This window comes from Chlorocebus sabaeus, chromosome 11 (genome assembly GCF_047675955.1).
Source record: "Chlorocebus sabaeus isolate Y175 chromosome 11, mChlSab1.0.hap1, whole genome shotgun sequence".
Classification (NCBI taxonomy): Eukaryota; Metazoa; Chordata; class Mammalia; order Primates; family Cercopithecidae; genus Chlorocebus; species Chlorocebus sabaeus.
This window is the reverse complement of record NC_132914.1, coordinates 76990865-77009879: the sequence shown is the minus strand read 5'-3', so window position 1 is coordinate 77009879 and position 19015 is coordinate 76990865. Positions and strand designations below refer to the sequence as shown.

The window sequence follows — 19015 nt, the reverse complement described above, 5'->3', positions numbered from 1 at the left end:
ATTAAAAATACTGAACTATATACTCTAAAAAACAGTTTACATAGTAAATTTTACAATATGTGGTTTTTACCACAATTCTTAAAATTTTTTAAATGATAGGCCGGGCATAGTGGCTCACGCCTATAATCCCAATACTCTGGGAGGCTGAGGTGGGAGGGTTGCTTGAGCCCAGGAGTTGAAGACCAACTTGGGCAACATAGGAGACCCTATCTCAACAGTAAATTTAAGAAATTAGTCGGATGTGGTGTTGCATGCGTGTAATCCCAGCTAACTGGGAGGCTGAGGCAGAAGGATCACTTGGGCCAGGAAGTCGAGGCTGTAGTGAGCTGTGATTATATCACTGCACTCCAGCCTAGGAAACAGAGCGACACCTCATGTCAAAAACAGTAATAATAATCAGTGATAACACCATGATTTTTAAAGACAAACGGAATTTGAGTGATTTCTGTGACTAGACTTTCTATTTTTAAAATTTAAATCAGTGAATGTAAGTGCAAACTATAAGGTGAGATGTATTATTTTTGTTTGATATGTAGACATTTTAGTTCATGAATAGCCATTTTACTGAATTTGAATATGTTGAAAATTGAAATTTATTCTTTAAAATTGTTAGTTGTTGTAAAACCAAAGAGTAAATCAATAAAATATTACTTTAAAAAACAGTGGAAGGAGCAAAGTTAAAATTGGTTTTGCAGAGGAAATTTACATAGACTTTAGTAAAACATTTTTAGTCCAAAATAGGCTTAACAATCCCAAAAGTAACCTAGTAATTTTACAGTATCTCCAAAGATAAATATAATGGGAAATCACTAATATTTAAATTAAGAAGTTTAACAAACCATTGTGTATAGTTAAATTATAGAATCAGTGAGTATTTCAATAGAGGAAGAAAAGGCTAAATTTGACTACTGAAAAAGACTACGTTGGCCCCCAGTAAGAGTGTTTTACCCTATTAATCTTTTCACCGTTTAAATAAGACTTTCTGGAACTTGAGTGTAGCATACCACTTGCTTGAGAAAATTAAATTTCCTGTCACCTAACTGCTAACGTTAAAGGTATATAGCTAGATTTCCAGAAAGTAAATTTTAAACAAAATATGTATATACTGTTATGTATAAAGTACCTTAGGTGTTCATTTGTTTGCTTCTCATTGCCTCAGAAACAAAAATGAGTACAATGACTGCTTTGAGATATCATAGTAAACTCGACATTTCTTAATGTAAATATATTACTTCCTCCTGCTCAGTGGGTATATGTAATAGATATCTTTCTTAGTCTCTTTTTTTATTTTAATTAAAAAATATTGTAAGTCGTCATTGTAGGAAGTCACAGGAGATACCCATAAATTGCCACATGTAATTGCATGATGATGTGCCTTTGAAAATATACAGTGACTCTGTATTCTAGAACCTCTTTCTAAAACAACCTCAGTAAAATTAAAACATATGTAGGAAGCAGATGTTAGTTTAATAGTTTGAAAATACTATTGATACTACATTAAATTTACTAAATCAGAGGTTAATAGTTTAATGAAAACATAAAAATTTAGTATGCCTATGTTTTTCTCTTTCTTTCTAGACGGATTCCGTTTCTAGGTATGTTTTATTTATTTTTTAATTGACTTTTTTCTTATTTTTATCTTTGTTAAAAATGTTTTGCTAGGAATCTATGGATTTTGTAAGTTTATAGAATTATTTGATGATAAAAAAATTACAGAAATTTTGATGGCCTTATCATTGTTACTAGCTTTCTTTGTTAAAGGCTTTGCTTTTAGATCACTAGTCAAAGCAAGTGAGATTTTTTCCCAAATCTCTACAACAGAGGTATTCCAAAGTTTCTTAAGTTAGTTCAACTATCTCATTATTAACATCAGGGACTGATAAAACCCACACTTAGCCAGAAATATATTTGATTAAGTATTCAGAATCTTCTCTTATGTAGCCCTGCTTTAGACAAAAGAGAACCAATGAAGACACTTTAAAAAGTGTCATCTAGCTCAAGCCTGTAATCCTAGCACTTGGGGAGGCTGAGGCAGGAGCATTGCTTGAGTCCAGGAGTTGAAGACCAGAGTGGACAACATCAAGACTCCATCTCTACCAAAAAAAAAAAAAAAAAAAAAAAAATTTTTTTTCTTAATTATCCAGGCATGACAACATGCTCCTCTATTCCTAACTACTGGGGAGGCTGAGTCAGAAGTATCACTTGAGCCCCTAGGAGTTCAGGGTTATAGTGAGCTATGAATGTGCCACTGCACTCCAGCCTGTACTCCTCACTGGACACAGTGAGACCCTGTGTCTTTAAAAAAACAAAACAAAACAAAAAAGTGTCACCTAATTCAAAATTATCCATTTTTTCAGAGAACCTCCACTATATCCTTGATTTTGATCTCCATTCCATTTCTCTTATCATTGTTAACCACAGCCCTATAAGACCAATGATAAATTTCTGTCTGCTGATGATTCTATTGAATTGAAATGCAGAGCCAATGGCATCTGTCAGAAAAGGTAATCTGAATTTCAGAACCAGATAATAAGAGAATTCTCCTTTACCAATAAGATTTGTTTTTCCTGTTTAGGACAAAGCCATTACCTGTCACTTTGGATATACTTTATTTCATCAAATCTAAGACATTACTCATTTTTAGAACACCATTGTGTTACCTACTACTAAAAAAAGGAAAGGTGCTACCAATTAAACTAGAATGCATCGTCAATTGTAAGCCATTTTCTGGTTTTGGAAATATTAAAATGTGGGAGGAAACGTACAATTTAGAATATTAATCATATGAAACCAGTTTTGGCTTTTAAACATGGAAATGTTGACTCTCTTCCTCAATTAATGGAAATTAGTAGTATTAAAAAATAGCTGGGTGCAGTGGCTCATTCCTGTAGTCTCCCAACACTTTGGGAGGCTGAGGCATGTGAATTGCTTGAGCCCAGAAGTTCAAGACCAGCCTGGGCAACATGTTGAAACCCCATCTGTACCAAAAGTACAGAATTAGGCATGGTGGCATGTGCCTGTAGTCCCAGCAACCCAGGGGGCTGAGGTAGAAGAATCACCTGAGCCCGAGAAGTCAAGTGCAGTGAGCTGAGATCATGCCACTGCACTCCAGCCTGGGCAGCAGAGTGAGACCCTATCTCAAAAAATAAAATAACTTCCCACTTATTATATATCACAAAAATTAATCAGATAACAGAGGGAGACTGTGACCTACACTTTTGAACTGTCGAGTTATATGTGTACTAGGATGCATGTTAATATAAGTTGTAAAAGCCTATAACAAGGTTTTTTATTTAAATCTTATGAAGATATGAAACCAGTTCTACATCAGCTGGTGATCGATATGATTCCTTGCTGGGTCGCTCTGGATCATACAGTTACTTGGAAGAAAGAAAACCTTACAGCAGCAGGCTAGAAAAGGATGACTCAACTGACTTTAAAAAGGTACTTGGGTTATTTAGTTATATTTAATAAAAAGTTATCTTTTATGTTGAGATACTCATATTCAAATGTTATTTTAAAAACTCATAATGAAATGAGTAAAATAACTTATTTTCATTTTCAGTTTTCGGCAAGTGATGGTAAGTAGAATGTAAATAGCTGTTTGTTTATTAAAGGGAAGAGAAAATCATCCAAGATGATTTTACATTTAAGTATCTCAAGTCATTGCTATGATTGAGCTGGAAAGGAGCATTCAGTAAACAGGTGCACACAAGTGTATGCACACTTTGTTTCTTTGTTTGTTACTAGGAAGCAGCCAAACAGAAGATGGCTTTTCCTAAGAGAATATATTGATAGTTTTTCATAGGTAACTGAAAAACTTGGGGCAGCTCAAGTGCTATTAAGGATTGAAGTAATTAAGAAATAAATCCCAGAAACTCAGTAATCTGGGATTCATTTATATATTCATATTTTGTGCTTTATAGTAAACAGAAAGTCTGTTGGAGAAGGAGAAAGCTTATGGCATTTGTACATGTCCCCAGTTATCTGGCAGCTGTTTGAATTACATACTTTTTTAAAAGCCAAGTTAGGGGAACGGGTGAGGGAGAGAATCATTTTACATTATGATTAAGATTCATCATTTATTCAATAAAGAATTGAACTGTGCTAAGTAGAGAGATTCTACCAATGGGCAAATGGAGATGAAGATGTTATCTTGCTATCGTGGGTATCTCCCATGTGGTGGGGGAGAGAGACCTTATTATATAGTCATACTAATGAATGTATAATAAATAATGGAGACGTTAACCTGAAGTAGAAAAGCAATTTTATAAAAGTATATAACAAAAGAAAGTAGATTGATTTCCTTGGCTGGGCACAGTGGCTCGTGCCTGTAATCCCAGCACTTTGGGAGGCAAGGCAGACAGATCACCTGAAGTCGGGAGTTCGAGACCAGCCAGACCAACACGGAGAAACCCCCTCTCTACTAAAAATACAAAATTACCCCGGGTGTGGTGGCGCATGTCTATAATCCCAGCTACTCAGGAGGCTGAGGCAGGAGAATCGCTTGAACCCAGGAGGCAGAGGTTTCAGTGAGCTGAGATCACGCCATTGCACTCCAGCCTGGGCAACAAGAGGGAAACTCTATCTCAAAAAAAAAAAAATAAAGTGGATTGATTTCCAAAGGAAGTGTGGTTTCAGCCAAACATGGAAGGATTACTAATAGTTAACTGGCAAAAATGGGAGAGAAAATTATTCCAAATGGAGTGGAACTACACGCACATAGAGCTGGTAGGGGGAGAATACATGATGCATTGGAATAATTAAATTTTAGTTATGGCTAGTAGAGTGGAAGAAATATTTATTTGAGGCAGCAGTTGTGTAGGCTGAGACCGGATAATGCAGTGCCTTATAGGCCACTGTAAGATTTTGTGTATGCTAAGAACATCGGGAAGCCATTCAAGAGTTTTTAATTTGTGGGTGGAAATGGAATGGTTGGCCTATGAAAATGACGAGATTTTCATTTTGAAAAGGTAATTTTAGCTCCTATATACAAAACAGATTAGAGAGCGACCAGGGAATTAGAATAGTTTAGATAAGAGATGATCATAGCCAGAATTATGGTGGAAGTAGTAAAGCAGGGGTAAGGAAGAAGCAGTGTTAAGAAAGACAAAAAACATTAGAAAAGGGGAAGGTCTTGGATCTTATCCCGGATTTGAAATATTTCAGGAAATACGTCATTTGCCTTTTAACTTTACTATAAGCAATATAGAAGTATAATGATAAATACAGCTGGTACTCCATCTCATTTCTGGGAATTCAAGAGTGATGGGCAGAAAATCTCACGGACTCCAAATAAAGATCACAGTGACTCCTTAGCCCTAGCTGCAGTTGCTGTGCAGGTATGTGGTCCCTCTTTATCAGATGACTGAATCTTTTTTAAGATAACCTGAAAAGTCCGATTTTTCTGTCAAGTCTTGATTTTTGAATGCTGGAACTAATTTTAAGACTTTATATGGGACAAACACACTTACATAACCAACAGTCTGTACTTTGCAACCATGAAGGATTTTTTAAATGTATCTTTTATAGCTCATATGCTACATTAAGCTGTTTTAATATTGCAAAGTAATCAATGAGAAATTTTAAAGTAATAGGAGAGCAGAAAAGTAATTTGTTCTTTTACCCTAATTTTTATAGCTTTATGAACAAATTCTAGCTGAAAATGAAAAGCTGAAGGCACAGCTACATGATACAAATATGGAACTAACAGATCTTAAATTACAGTTGGAAAAGGCCACCCAGGTTTGTATCCTTTTCTTTTTGTTACTCTCAAGGTAATGGTTGTGATTTATTCCATCTAAAAATGGTATTAAAATTTTTTCCAATACTCTAAATAGAAGTTTGATCATTGATAATAGAAGATAATGCTGTTTTTGGATTATTTACTTTTTCTGAAGTAAATTTAAAAAATAGTCTTACAGTCAAAAGTCAACATATAAAAAGCTTTTTAATACCAATGTTGTGGTATGTCAAGGTTTTAAATGTTTATTTCCAGAATACCAAATGTAGCAAGGCATTAAAACATTAAAAGCATCTATACAGAATCATCTTATAGCCATATAAAAATTTTTATAAAAATTTTTGTTTACTACAAATATTTTCTGTTTGTTCAAGTAAAGATTATTTTATATTGTAGTGCTGGAAGAAGGTAATTTTAATCATAACTCCTTTTGTAAGTTCCTTCTGTGCCTAGAGAAGATAAATTTGAACAATAAAATTGGGATGGCCAAGCAAAACTCACAACCTTGTACGTATGATCTAGCAATTGTTTCCCAAGCCACTTTTCCATTTCCATGGAACATTAGTTCTGGGAAATAGGAATAGGTACATCTTCTCCTCGTTTCCCTCCTTTCAGAAAACAAAAAAAAACTTTGTGATCAAAGAAACTAGGGAAATATTACATATTTTACATATTAGAGACTTTACAGGGTCTATTTATTTGCTAAAGGCTCTAAGGCATCCTGTAATTTTTAAGAAAACAAACGTGTTCAATTTTAACCTGGGACTTTCTAGTATAAACATACTTCTGCAGCACAACTCTTAGAATCCCGCTGAAAGCATGGATCTAAAAACAGCATGTCCAGATCTGTGAATGGGACTACATACTCTTTTTGATCAGTCTTTACACTCATCTTTTTCTTAATTTTTAAAAATTAATTATAATAAAACAACACCAAAACAAAAACCAACAAAGTTCATTCTATTTGAACTTAAACTTGTTACCAGATCCTTTTTTTAACCATTGTTGTGTTGTAAAGCAATTGTCTGAGGACAGTAGATACTGTGCTAAACTTCCAGGGGTCAGGCTCACCTCACAAGGTTGTGAAGACTCCTCAGATTCCTTCATGTTAATGGAGGTTTTTGTAAAGATAAACAGAAAAGTAAAACAGAACAAGAATACGTTTCATAGTGAGATGTCATAAAAACTTAAGAGTGTCATACACATTAAAACTACTGACTTATATTTAGGCTTCATGGTAAGCTGTAATGTTTAGCAGAAAAGTTAACTAAGTAAAAATATCTAAACTGATGTTGGTATTTTTTAATCAGTGAACTTGTCATCATCCTTCAGGTTGTATTAGTATCTTAGTGAGCCTGTATACATAAAAATATAATGAGCTCTCTGAGCATAGCTTCAGCTCTAGGGATTTCATTACAATGTTAGTTCTAAGTAAAGATGTCCACTGCGGCTGGGCGCGGTGACTCATGCCTGTAATTCCAGCACTTTGGGAGTCCAAGGCAGGTGGATCGCCTGAGGTCAGGAGTTCAAGACCAGTCTGGCCAGCATAGTGAAACCTCATCTCTACTAAAAGTACAAAAAAAGTAGCTGAGTATGGTGGTGGGCGCCTGTAGTCCCAGCTACTCGGGAGCTGAAGCAGGAGAATTGCTTGAGCCCGGGAGGTGGAGGTTACAGTGAGCCAAGATCGTGCCACTGCACTCTAGCCTGGGTGAGAGAGTGAGATTCCATCTCAAATAAATAAATAAATAAATTTATTAAATAAATGCACTGCTTCCTACTATAGTGTTCTGTCATGGTGACTCAGCTCATCTGTGTCTCCACTACTTAATGCCTTCTCTGTGTTCTGCTTTGCTGCCTACTTCATTGTCATGTAATTCTTCTGTATCTCTCTCAGTCAAACCCTGCAAGAGAGGGGAATTGATAGAATTAGCCACTTACTACCCAGTATGGAGCAGCCTGTTTTGTTAGTGACCATTTCATAGGTCAATGTACAGAAAGTTGCCTATGGATCGGGTACGAATTGCTGTTACCTGGCAAGAGAAGCAGGATTAAAAAGTATGACAGCTTCTGCCTTGGCAGGTACTCTGAGTATCATGTCCAGTATACTGAGTTAATAATGAGCAGTATAATTCATAAAAGTAAAACTGATAAGCATTAAAGTAAACTTTTGGGGTTCAACTTTCAGGCATTTATCCTGTATCTACTGTGAACTTTTCCACCTTTTTTTGTTTGTTTGTTTGTTTTTTGGCATTGATTGACTTCATAACTTTTCACAAATATACAAATATTTGCATCAGATATTTGCCACAAATAGCAGTGGCAGTTTTGATAGTTGCATGAAATTAATCTTGAAGTTTAGGTCTATTTGATAGTATTTAGCCAAGAGACTCTGGAATCCTTGACTCTTGCCCTAGCTCAGGTACTCTCCTTCCCATATCATCTCCAAGGAAAGGAAAAAATATGCCAGCCTACCAGAACCAGTCTGCTGAATACCACTTTGCCAAATGACCAGTTCACCAGATTTACTCATTGTGATTTTAACAGCTTTAACTGGAATGTTTAACAAGAAAGTTAACTAAGTAAAAATACTAAAGTAAAATACTAAAAATACTAAAGTAAAAATACTAAGTAAAAATATCTAAACTGATGTTGATGTTTTCTAATCAATGAAATTGGCAAACCACATATAATTGCTAAAATGTTCCCATATGAAAAAATCTCCAATGAAATGCTATTTTTCCATGTTTTGTTAATTTACGTGTGATGTTATTATTTTGGCTATTTGATTTTTTTCAGGTGCTTTTGAATATTATTTAAAAATTTTTCGGTCTTGTAAAGAGTTTCTATGATTTATTTTTAAATCCTCAAGTGGCGTATCAGCCTTTGTTTTATATTTCTAGCAATTAAATGTTTAAATTCAGAGCCAAAAATAAATGAGAATTAACTGAACAGTCTCGTTCATATTTAAATTATTATTTTTTTTAATGGATACAGCATCTCACTTTGTCACTCAAGCTGGAGTGCAGTGGCACAATCAGGGCTCTCTGCAGCCTCAGTATCCCTGGCTCAGGCAATCATCCCACCTTATCCTCCCAGGTATTTGGGACTACAGGCAATGCCACCACATCTGTTTAATTTTTCAATTTTTATTTTTTATTTATTTATTTAGTTAGTTAGTTATTTTTTTGTGGAAACAGGGTTTCACTGTGTTGCCCTGGCTGGTCTTGAACTGCTGGGCTCAAGTGATCCACCCACCTCAGCTTCACAAAGTGTTAGAATTACAGGTGTGAGCCACTACACCCAGCCTCATATTTGAAATTCTGAACTGAATTTCTTCTAAGAAGCAATTGGAATATTGACTTTCATGTTTCCAGAAAGAGTAAGCACAAAAGCTTGAAGCCATTTAAAATAGGAGAAAAAGTAAGAAAACCTGACCATGACTAGTTCTTTAAATGTTACACACCATGACCATTAAAATTGTGAAAGAAGAATCAAAAAGTGACTTGGTTACAAGTCCTAGAGATACTAAAACCTGAATACTGAAAGGGTTGGCATAAAAGAAAATTATGTAAAGAAATATTTTTTAAATTACCTCATTGAACAGTGAAATTGTGTTTAATCAATATGTTTTTAAAGCATATTTTATGGTTAGCACTCATAAAGCATTCTTGTTAAAGTGGTCAAAAATCATTTTTGGTAAATTAGTAAAATGGGTTATTCAACAAGTTGGCTTTTGAGGAATTCATTTTCAGCAAATTGACGAGGAATTCCAAGGGAGATGTTTGTATAGAAATCAATGTAAATAAGATCTAAGATGCCACTTTTTGTTGTTGTTGTTAAACTGGGCCTGTGGTCAATGTCCATAGCTCTCTAATCTCTAGTACAGGATACAACATGTGGCTAAAACCCAAGGTGCTTTTCCATCCCTTAAAGCCAAGCTTAAATCTCAGGATTTTATCAACTTTGAGCTGGTCACATAGTACAGGAAGTGGAAAAAATGAAAGGCCTGAGCTCACCAGCAGAAGAAAGCTGTACAGCTAGAATATCTTGTGAGTGAAAGTGGATATGAACCAATTGTGGAGCATGGATGATTGGAAAAGAAACCTCTAGAGTGTGAGCCAAGACCAAGATAGCTGTGGGAGAAGATAAAAAGGCCAGTTTACTGGTCTGGCTGCATGGATACAGAGTCACTCAACCTGGTAATGAATATATTTCAATCAAGGTCCTGGAATCTGACCATTGTGATTAGCCACTCCTGATGGTGTAGGAAAAGAAAGAATTTCGGCTTCAGAAGGAAAGCTACAGTTTTTTTGTTTTTGTTTTTCTTCCACAGTACTCACTCACTCACTCACGCTCACGCCCAACTAAACTATGAAAGTTCCTGGGGAAAAGTGATAGAGAACATAAAATGAGAGGTCTGGTTACCATTCTATTTCTAAACATTCGTTTCACTCTTTATTATTTTAATACAAATCCTGTTTTCTCTTTGCTTTACTCATGAACCTGTGTTTTACTCCACTTGAATATTGTGATTTAATACCCATTAAAAGAGAATTACTGTGGTCGCCCCTCAATCTTTTTTGCACTTACCTCTTTCATAATTTCTTCATTGCAGAGACAAGAAAGATTTGCTGATAGGTCACTGTTGGAAATGGAAAAAAGGGTAAGTGTCCCGCTTATTAAATAATTATTTTTTTTCTTGTTTTAGGTAAACAATGGTGGGTTTTTTGTTTTTGTTTTATTATGGATGACAGTTTTAATTAGTTTAAATTAATATTTATTGAGTTAATGTATTTTACAGCAACTTAGCTTCTTTATAGAATTCTATAGGGTCTCTCTAGGTATGAAATGACCTTGTTAAATAAAATTTAATTTACCACATAATTATTTTAATGAATTAAAAAAAACTATCTTGCCTTGATTCTGAAATGTACTATACACATTTTGATAGTGAATTTGATATTCTTGAAATGCCGTTTATCTCTTATGGTATGTACCTAAAATGTTTTAATCATAAATACATTTATTTTAATTATTTATAAACCTAAAATACTTCTATTCTTGAAATAAAGTTTTTAAATCTGGAACATCAAATTTTCAAATTCTTTTTAAGGTAAATTTAATAATTTTTTAAAATTTCGAGTTGAAATATTTAACTTAGGATATTTTAAACAAAAAAATTGATTACAAGAAAATCCTTATGCCACTTGATGTCTTTCTGCAATTTTTTATTGACTGTAATACCTTCACTTGTATTTCTCTTCAGTTATTGTTGCTCAAAGGTCTAGGAGTAGTCATAGGAATAACTTAACAAATTTAGCCTGATCAGTTGAGAATGTATAAATGATCCAAAAGTTAAAGTGCCCAAAGATTGTTTGTAGTGTAGCTGAGCAGTAGCTAGACTTGGTAGGGTTTCGACCACAGAAGAAATGGCAGGCTGGTAGCTATGATGAAAGAGTAAATTCTCAGGAGCTATTGATATAAAAACATTTTTCTTCCATTCTGTTTTAAAAATAACCAATTTGCCTTTTTCACCCCAAAAAAAGAGAAATGGTTAAAAAAATAAAGAATATAAAAATAGTCTTTTAATGTCTGTGTCATTTGCTAGTTGTACCTTGCAGTAGCTACCATTTTATTATGATTTCTGCAAGTTTTAAAAATTAGTGTTCTGAGCCATGTTTTCAAAATGGACATAACTAATAATTGCTAAAATAGTGTTTTAATAAATTTAACATTGATTATTATTTCCTGTTAGAATATTTAACTGTTACTGAATTTTATCTCCAGGATAAGCAGAAATAATAAAATCAGTTCTTTGTTATACTAACGGTTGAGATGAAAGGCATAGATAACAGACTGTACTTAAAGTAATATTTAGTTTTCAAATACCATCACAATTTCAAATATTTAATTTTTCTTATGAAAGTAATATATGTTTATTGCAGAAACTTTAGCAAAAGAAGAAAATATTAAATTATCCGTAATCTGTCATGCAGAGATAGCTGATATTTTGATACTTTTTTTTTTCCTAACATATACATGATACAGACACATTCATATTCTGACAGGCTCACCTGACCTCCTTTTTCTGCTTGTCAAATGCAGATAAATTACAAAGTAGCTAATCCACTCTCTATAATCATAGTATTAATAGTAACTGCTAACATTTATTCAGCATTCCCTATATCAAGCAGGCACAAAATTAAACACTTTACATGCATTTTCTATCAACCATATTTTTTTTTCCTTGTGGTTTTGTTTGTTTTTTAAAGAGATAGGATATTGCTCTGTCACCCAGGCTGGAGTACAGTGGCACAGTCACGACTCACTGCATCCTCCAATTCCTGGGTTCAGCTCTGTCACCCAGGCTGGAGTACAGTGGCACAGTCACGGCTCACTGCATCCTCCAATTCCTGGGTTCAAGCAATCCTCCCACATCAGCTTCCAGAATAGCTGGCACTACAGGTGCCTGCCTCCACACCCAGCTATTTTTTTAATTTCTTTTTGGAGACAAGGTCTCACTTTTTTGCCCAGGCTGGTCTTGAACTCGTGGCTTTATGCTGTCCTTCCACCTAGGCCTCCCTAAGTGCTGGGATTACAGGCTTGAGCCATTGTGCCTGGCCAGTTATATTTTTTAATGTTAATACATTTGTCAAATATAAGAAATTTCGTACCATTTACAGTTGTCAATTTCATTGAGCTAATAGAATCAGGCAGTCGGGTGTAGTTTTCTTGTCTTACTTTACCACTAAGTTAAAATCTTGAAGACACCTAATAAAATTGAGGCTCATGGGGAGATTACCTCTCAGAAGAAATATTCTATTTCTGATATTTTGCAAAGTGGTAAAGATCAAATATGACACTTTATGTGCTAGTATTTTGAGAAGTGTGATGATTTCTATGAATTTGTCATGACTGTATTATTTACTAGAAGAAAGATCTATGTATTGAAAATAATGTTTTTGTCTATGTAATGTTTAGGCATGCTGATGTTAGAATAACATGGTACTTAAAAGATGATGAGTAGGATTCTATCTACTTTTAAAATCCCATACCCTAAAAACATTAACATTTACAGTAAATGTACTGCTTGACTAAATATCAGCGTTTGTTATTAATCTGGGAAAGAATGTCTTGGAAATAGTTTCAGTGTGATTAAACTAAATTTAAATGGTTTGTATCTGAAAGGTGACCGGCAAGAGTCAGTATCTTCTGGGCGGTATGACCTAACCAGTTTTACAGCTCATCAATTACTGCTGCTTGCTTTTTGCATAACACCCCAGAATGCTTATCATTTAAGGGAGAATAAAACAGTACACTGCAGTAATGTGTTGTGTGTTGGCTTTGCCTGTTACTCTTTGAAAGAAGTTTAAAATAAATGCTGCAGTTGCTTCTCTATTAGATTCACCGCATTAATGCTACACATAATGTCAACCTAAATATAAAGCTATAAAGTCAGTTGGATAAATAATAGCTAGTACACATTGTGGGTGGTGGAAAGGGGTTTTCTTACATTCCTCTGAAATTGCAAAATACACATATTTTAGGCATGTTTGCTTCTTGCTTTTCTGCTTCTATCACTGTAATATGATTGCATCTTTGTGTGAGTTTTGTTTTTCTTTTCTGTACAGTCTTCAGTCTTGAGTATTGATTCACTCTAAGTTTTACATGAACTAAAAAAGTAGTTTATGTTATATAGCATCCTTCCAGAAAGTCAAAGCTTTGAATTAAGAGCTTGCACTAAGGAAAAAGATCTTCATATTTATTTTTCTCAAATTTTGGAAAGCTTTTACATATCACTGGCATCACATCTTTTCTACACTGCTCCTGATTGGACCTTTAATTCTGAAGTATCACTATTTCACAGTATAGAAGAAAACTTAAGAATGTAATAATTATATAACTAACATTGGTACCTTAAATTGATCTAGGAACGAAGAGCTCTAGAAAGAAGAATATCTGAAATGGAAGAAGAGCTCAAAGTAAGTAAACTATGTTATTTATGAGAGATAGTGCTGTTTATGTATTAATGTTTAAAATACTATTAAAGATATGGTTTACATTAATTGTTCTCAAAGCTGATTATCCAATTTGTGAACTGTCTATATCTGGTGCTTCTCTTTCTTCTTGAATCCAGGTTCTAGTGAGCCAGAAGAGAGTCTAAAACCCAAATCTTAACACCTGTGAAAAAAGAAAAAAAAAATAAAAAATAAAACCCAAATTATTTTGATAATCAATTTGTGTCGCACTTTTGCTGTTCACGTAGAAAAAGTTAATAATAATAATAGGATATAGGATGTATTATTTATTCATGTTTCTGTATACTTTTATGTTTCTTGGTGAGTAAGTAGTGGAGGAGGATACTATAAAATGTTCTCCTTTGAAAGTAAAGGACCTTAGGGGAGTGAACAGTCAGAGCTGTATTTTATCAAACTCCATATTATCTGTAGAAGTAATTATGTTTTGAATGTCTTCACAAGAAAAGTAGCATAGTTAATTGATTACCTCTTACCACATTGTCTTTCATAAAATATCTTTATCACATTGTGAATTAATGAACCAATGCATAGTATATTATACCCACAGAATTAGTAGTTCAGGATTTAGATGTTTCAGTATTAAATTGTTTGGTTTATTATTAGACCATTATTATTCAATGGCTTTGAAGATTGGAGACAAATCTTTTGTATTTTGTTTGCTTATGTATTATTTAGTTTGAAATAGAATTTTAGGAATACATTGTTTACCTTTCTGAATCTCTTATTCTTTTAAGACGTGTTATTTTTAAAAAATTATTACCTGTGATTATATTCTTACTGTACACTTTTCCATTTTCTTATTTTTTATTCCTATTTCTTTATGTTCTGATTCCTGCAGAACCTGCACCAAATAAAGCAAATTCAGTCTCTGAGAGAGTTAAATGAGCGACTGCTGACTGAGAATAGGGCCTTGACAAGAGTGGTAGCCAAGCGCTCAGGGTTCTATAGGCAACTGCAGTCTGTGAACCTATAATTTTTAGTTTCATCATTTCTTCTTGGTAGAGCCAGGCAGGTGTTTTTATATTAGTAGGCGTGTTTTGTAAGAGCTCACTTTTACAAATTAATGCCATTGTGTCTGGAGCATATCATATAACTAATTATGCATGGCTGCTTAGAATGTTACAAATTGTCACTAATTGTATATTGCAGTTGATGAACTACACTAAAATTAGGGATGATTTTGGAATTTAAAGACTTATTTGTACTTTTCTAAAGCTTTTGCACATTTTTTAGCTGTACAGATATTTTAGGACTTAAAATATGTTATTTACAGTTCTTTACTAGAGAGAAAACATAAACAGTATATAACATTTTACATATAATTAATATATTTTGAAGCTGAAGATTAAGCATGCATTATCTGTTTTTCAAAATAATGTCATTTGATGTCAGAACCACATTAGTTTATAGTCATTCAGTTTTCTATTATACATATTCAAATGAATAAACTCAAGATTACTATATTTTATATCTAAAGATTCTGAACACAGATAAGGATGTGTTAGTTCCACATAAAATTAAATCTTCCTAAAGATTTGGCTTAAGGTAGTTTTGCAAATAGAAGTTGTACTTTTATCTAGTTAGATAATCTAATATATTTTGAAAACTGAGGAAAGAGAACTATTTTGGAAAGTATGGTTTAAGGACCAAAAATATGAGCTATTTCATTTCTTAGTGAAACTGGCAAAGAACATACAATTTTAATTGTCCTTAGTAGACTATTCAGTTAACTTGTAATATTTTCATCCCCTTCATCAGTTTGTCTGTAAAACAGCAGAAAATTGAGATGCATTGTTTGAAGATATGAGGCTATTTGCTTCAAAATTGGTTAGTGTTGTAATGGTTGGATCATAGATACAGACTTACTACTTTAGCTTACACATGATATACTATTCTAATAATAGTAATTGTTACCATTTAATAAGCATCTGTTCGGGATCGGACATTGTATTAGGCATCTTAAACTGAGGTACAATAGGTGAATCCTTTAAGGAATTTTAATAATTTAGAACAAGTCTAACTTCTTCAATATTTTCCTAGGTAGTTTGGCTTTCTTGTGGAACAATGTTAAGTATTATGATTTTAGGTCTGACATACATTAAGCAAAAGTCTTTGGTTTGGGTGCTGACAGGAACCTCTTTTAAGAGCCTATCCTAACAAAAACGGGCTTCATTGTCTTGGCTGCTCGAATGTGGTGTGCTTGTGAGTCATAAAATCAAGTGATTTAGTAAATTGCAATGGAAAATTTGGAGAGAATAAACTTTTCATTCCAGCATTTATGAAACTAATTAGCTTTACAAATCCAGGTGTGTTTTTTTTTCCTTCTTCCTGATACATGTTTTAGATACTAGAAATATATATAACTGGCAAAGCTTGATCATGTGTTTTGTGGTGAAAATATAACATTTATTAAAAATAATGTTTTATCTATTTATTGAAGGTAAATCTTCAATTTTTCTCTTACAGATGTTACCAGACCTAAAAGCAGACAACCAGAGGCTAAAGGATGAAAATGGGGCCTTGATCAGAGTTATAAGCAAACTTTCCAAATAAAAAAAGAAAAAAAAAAAGCAGCAAGTAATGGAATTGCACATGTTAGTAACCCAGTGGACCATAATTGGCAGTCACTGGAAGCCTGGGAAGAATCCTTGGAGACTGTCATTTTCGGATATCCTGCCAAATGCCCTCTTATCTAGAATTTTTATTTCATTTTGTTTAATTTTCTGGGGTGTTTTTGTTGTTGTTGGTTTTTTTTTTTTTTTTTTTTTTTTTTTTAAGTCAAGACCATTGTTTCATGTTAATGCAGCTGCTGAGAAGAATTTTTTTTAATGACTGAGAAAACTTGTTTACAGCTCCAGCATATAAGGAAAGTGTTCAAGGCCAGATATGCCTCAGATATTTAACCAGTAAGCCTTAGTTGTACATAAATACTTTTGTGTCAACAAAAACCTTCAGCTCTCACAGAAGACAGTTACTCAACATTTTTTGATGTGCCACAGTTTCCAGTTTTTCGATATTTAAATTTTTTTGGCTTTTCATCTAAGTTTGGGTTTGTATTTTTTCCTTCTAAACTCTTCATGTGGCAGAGTCTTGTATGTTTTCACAGCTTTTTCATTTACAGATAAAAACACTTGCTCTTCTGTGATTATTGTCATGTATTAGGCTAATGCTGTGTTGTCTCCCACCTGGAACTGAATTGCTTGGTGGAACATATGCTTTCACTGTTTGTGCAATATGCATTTATTTCTTACATGAATGCTTTAAAGTCATTTGAGATTAGATCTTTTAATTCCTATTTTCTGCTTCATTGGTCACTTTTTTGTTTTTATTGTAGTATAAGATGTTAGATTCTGTAATCTTCACATTCATTTTAGCAGGTACTGAGTGATGCTGTATATACAAATAAGTGTATTGTTTTGGTTTTTAGACCACCACATGGCATGCTTGACTATTTCTTATTTCAAATGTCTGCTAATGCAGAGTAGGCTACTCCATGATAGTGTTAAAAAACAAAATTTGCTAACAATGTGATATAAAGACTTTAAAAGTTACACATTATGTGGAGCCCTATCTTTACAAAAGTTTCCTACTGTAAAATGCTTTTATTTTTAGTTTTCATTTGATAGTACTCAACCATAATTAAAGTTGCATAAGATAATTGCTTTACATTTCACATACCTATATTTATCTGAGTGCTGTCTAAAACTGTTGTGCTAGCCAAAGTAATGCTATGAAATCATTTGCAGAATTAACCCGTGAGTTAATGTTAAATGCACTGTTATTGCCATGTGAAGAGGCATCGACTTTGATACCACCATCATGTTCAGACCATTTTATACATTTCAGTGGCCTTTTTTTTAAGGGAAAAAAAGCGCAAAACCAAGTACATAGTGAAGATGGCTTTTATTTGGACAAATAGCTTTTATATTTTCATTAAACCATGCAAAAAATACTACATCTTTCTGGCACATAACTGTCTCCTTAACCACTGAACAGTTCAGCCATTTGAATAAATTGTACATTGTAAAGCTTATAGTAGCTGATTGTATTATTGATTGTATTGTATACTATATTAAATGTGAATTTGTACCCCTTCATTTTAAAAGGTCATTGTGTTCTACTGCCTATTTTAGATTACTTTGGGGTTGGGGAAGGGTGTTTTGGTAAGCAGGATTTTAAGTCCTCTCTCTCTTGATTGGTTTTATGAAGATATAAGGTTATGCTCTTACTACCAAGCTCAGGATTCTTGATTTTAAAGGTACAAGGATAGTTGTGGGAGTTTTATTTTTGGTTATATTTGAACTGTATGAATGGTGGGTCTGAATATTGAGAATTTCCATGGTCTTATGTGGAGGTAAAATATACAGATAACTGATCAGTTTGAGTGACCGCAACATGTTCTGGTTGCACAACAGTTAGGCATGCTATGGTTTATATTTGTGAAGTTTGGATGCCTGTGAAGAATGATTAAATACATGTTTCTAATATTTTAGTGTTTTGTATTTAGGTTATTTATTCTTTGTATCTAAAACTGAACAGCTACTGTGCTATATTGATTTTATTGGTAGTATTGAGCAGACCTTGTTTCTGCATGAAACTAGTTGCAAAACCCACTATTTTGGAAATAAAAATGTATTTTGACATATACAAATAAAATGAATAAAACTATTTTAAATGTGTGAACTTTTAATGAAGACATTTTAAATTTTGTTCTGAGATATTTAAATTCTGCATGGGTATTTTTTCACTGGTTGCTTTACTTGGATACCAATTTGAATAATTTCTGAAATTGTAATATTGTGATAATTTGCACAGCGTTGTACATGCACATCTGTAAATGCAATCTTAATTGCCATATTTATGCAATCTGTGTACCAATTTGGACAAATGTTTATATATTTTACATAAAGCTGTCTGTATGCAGAATCTGAGAACTAGTTTTTTTATGATAATAAGTGGGTAAAAATAGTGAGTTTCAGGGTAGTTGCTTTGTAGCAGATTTCGCTTCCATAAACATTCTGTTTTTTTAAAAATAAACCTGTGCTTTTTCTTATCTGCAAACATAGGCTTAGTGATACATATAAAGGTAATATTCCATTGAAACATACAATTTACTTTAATATTAGATCATTTTCCAGTTTAGATTTGTCCAAGGTTCGACCTGCTAACCCATCTATAACTAAGAGGCACTTTTAGCCAGGTGTGGATGGGAGGCCCAGGCGGGAGGATTACC

General features: G+C 33.5%; 1 protein-coding gene across 5 annotated transcripts in view; it reads left to right on the top strand.

Moving 5' to 3' along the window:
• PPP1R12A (protein phosphatase 1 regulatory subunit 12A) overlaps nucleotides 1–18450 on the top strand; it is a 166675-nt gene extending 148225 nt beyond the window's left edge. For 2 of the 5 annotated variants that reach the window (XM_008004114.3, XM_008004116.3), the window contains 6 exons: nucleotides 1579–1595; nucleotides 3309–3444; nucleotides 5641–5745; nucleotides 10359–10406; nucleotides 13675–13725; nucleotides 16249–18450. In XM_008004114.3, coding sequence (XP_008002305.1) covers nucleotides 1579–1595; nucleotides 3309–3444; nucleotides 5641–5745; nucleotides 10359–10406; nucleotides 13675–13725; nucleotides 16249–16335 — 444 coding nt within the window. In that variant the 3' untranslated portion in view covers nucleotides 16336–18450. Of the gene's footprint in view, nucleotides 1–1578; nucleotides 1596–2782; nucleotides 2823–3308; nucleotides 3445–5640; nucleotides 5746–10358; nucleotides 10407–13674; nucleotides 13726–16248 lie in introns of those variants that run through there. The other 3 variants (XM_008004115.3, XM_008004117.3, XM_073020968.1) reach the window with 2 other exon arrangements.
• The last annotated feature ends 565 nt before the right edge of the window (nucleotides 18451–19015 follow it).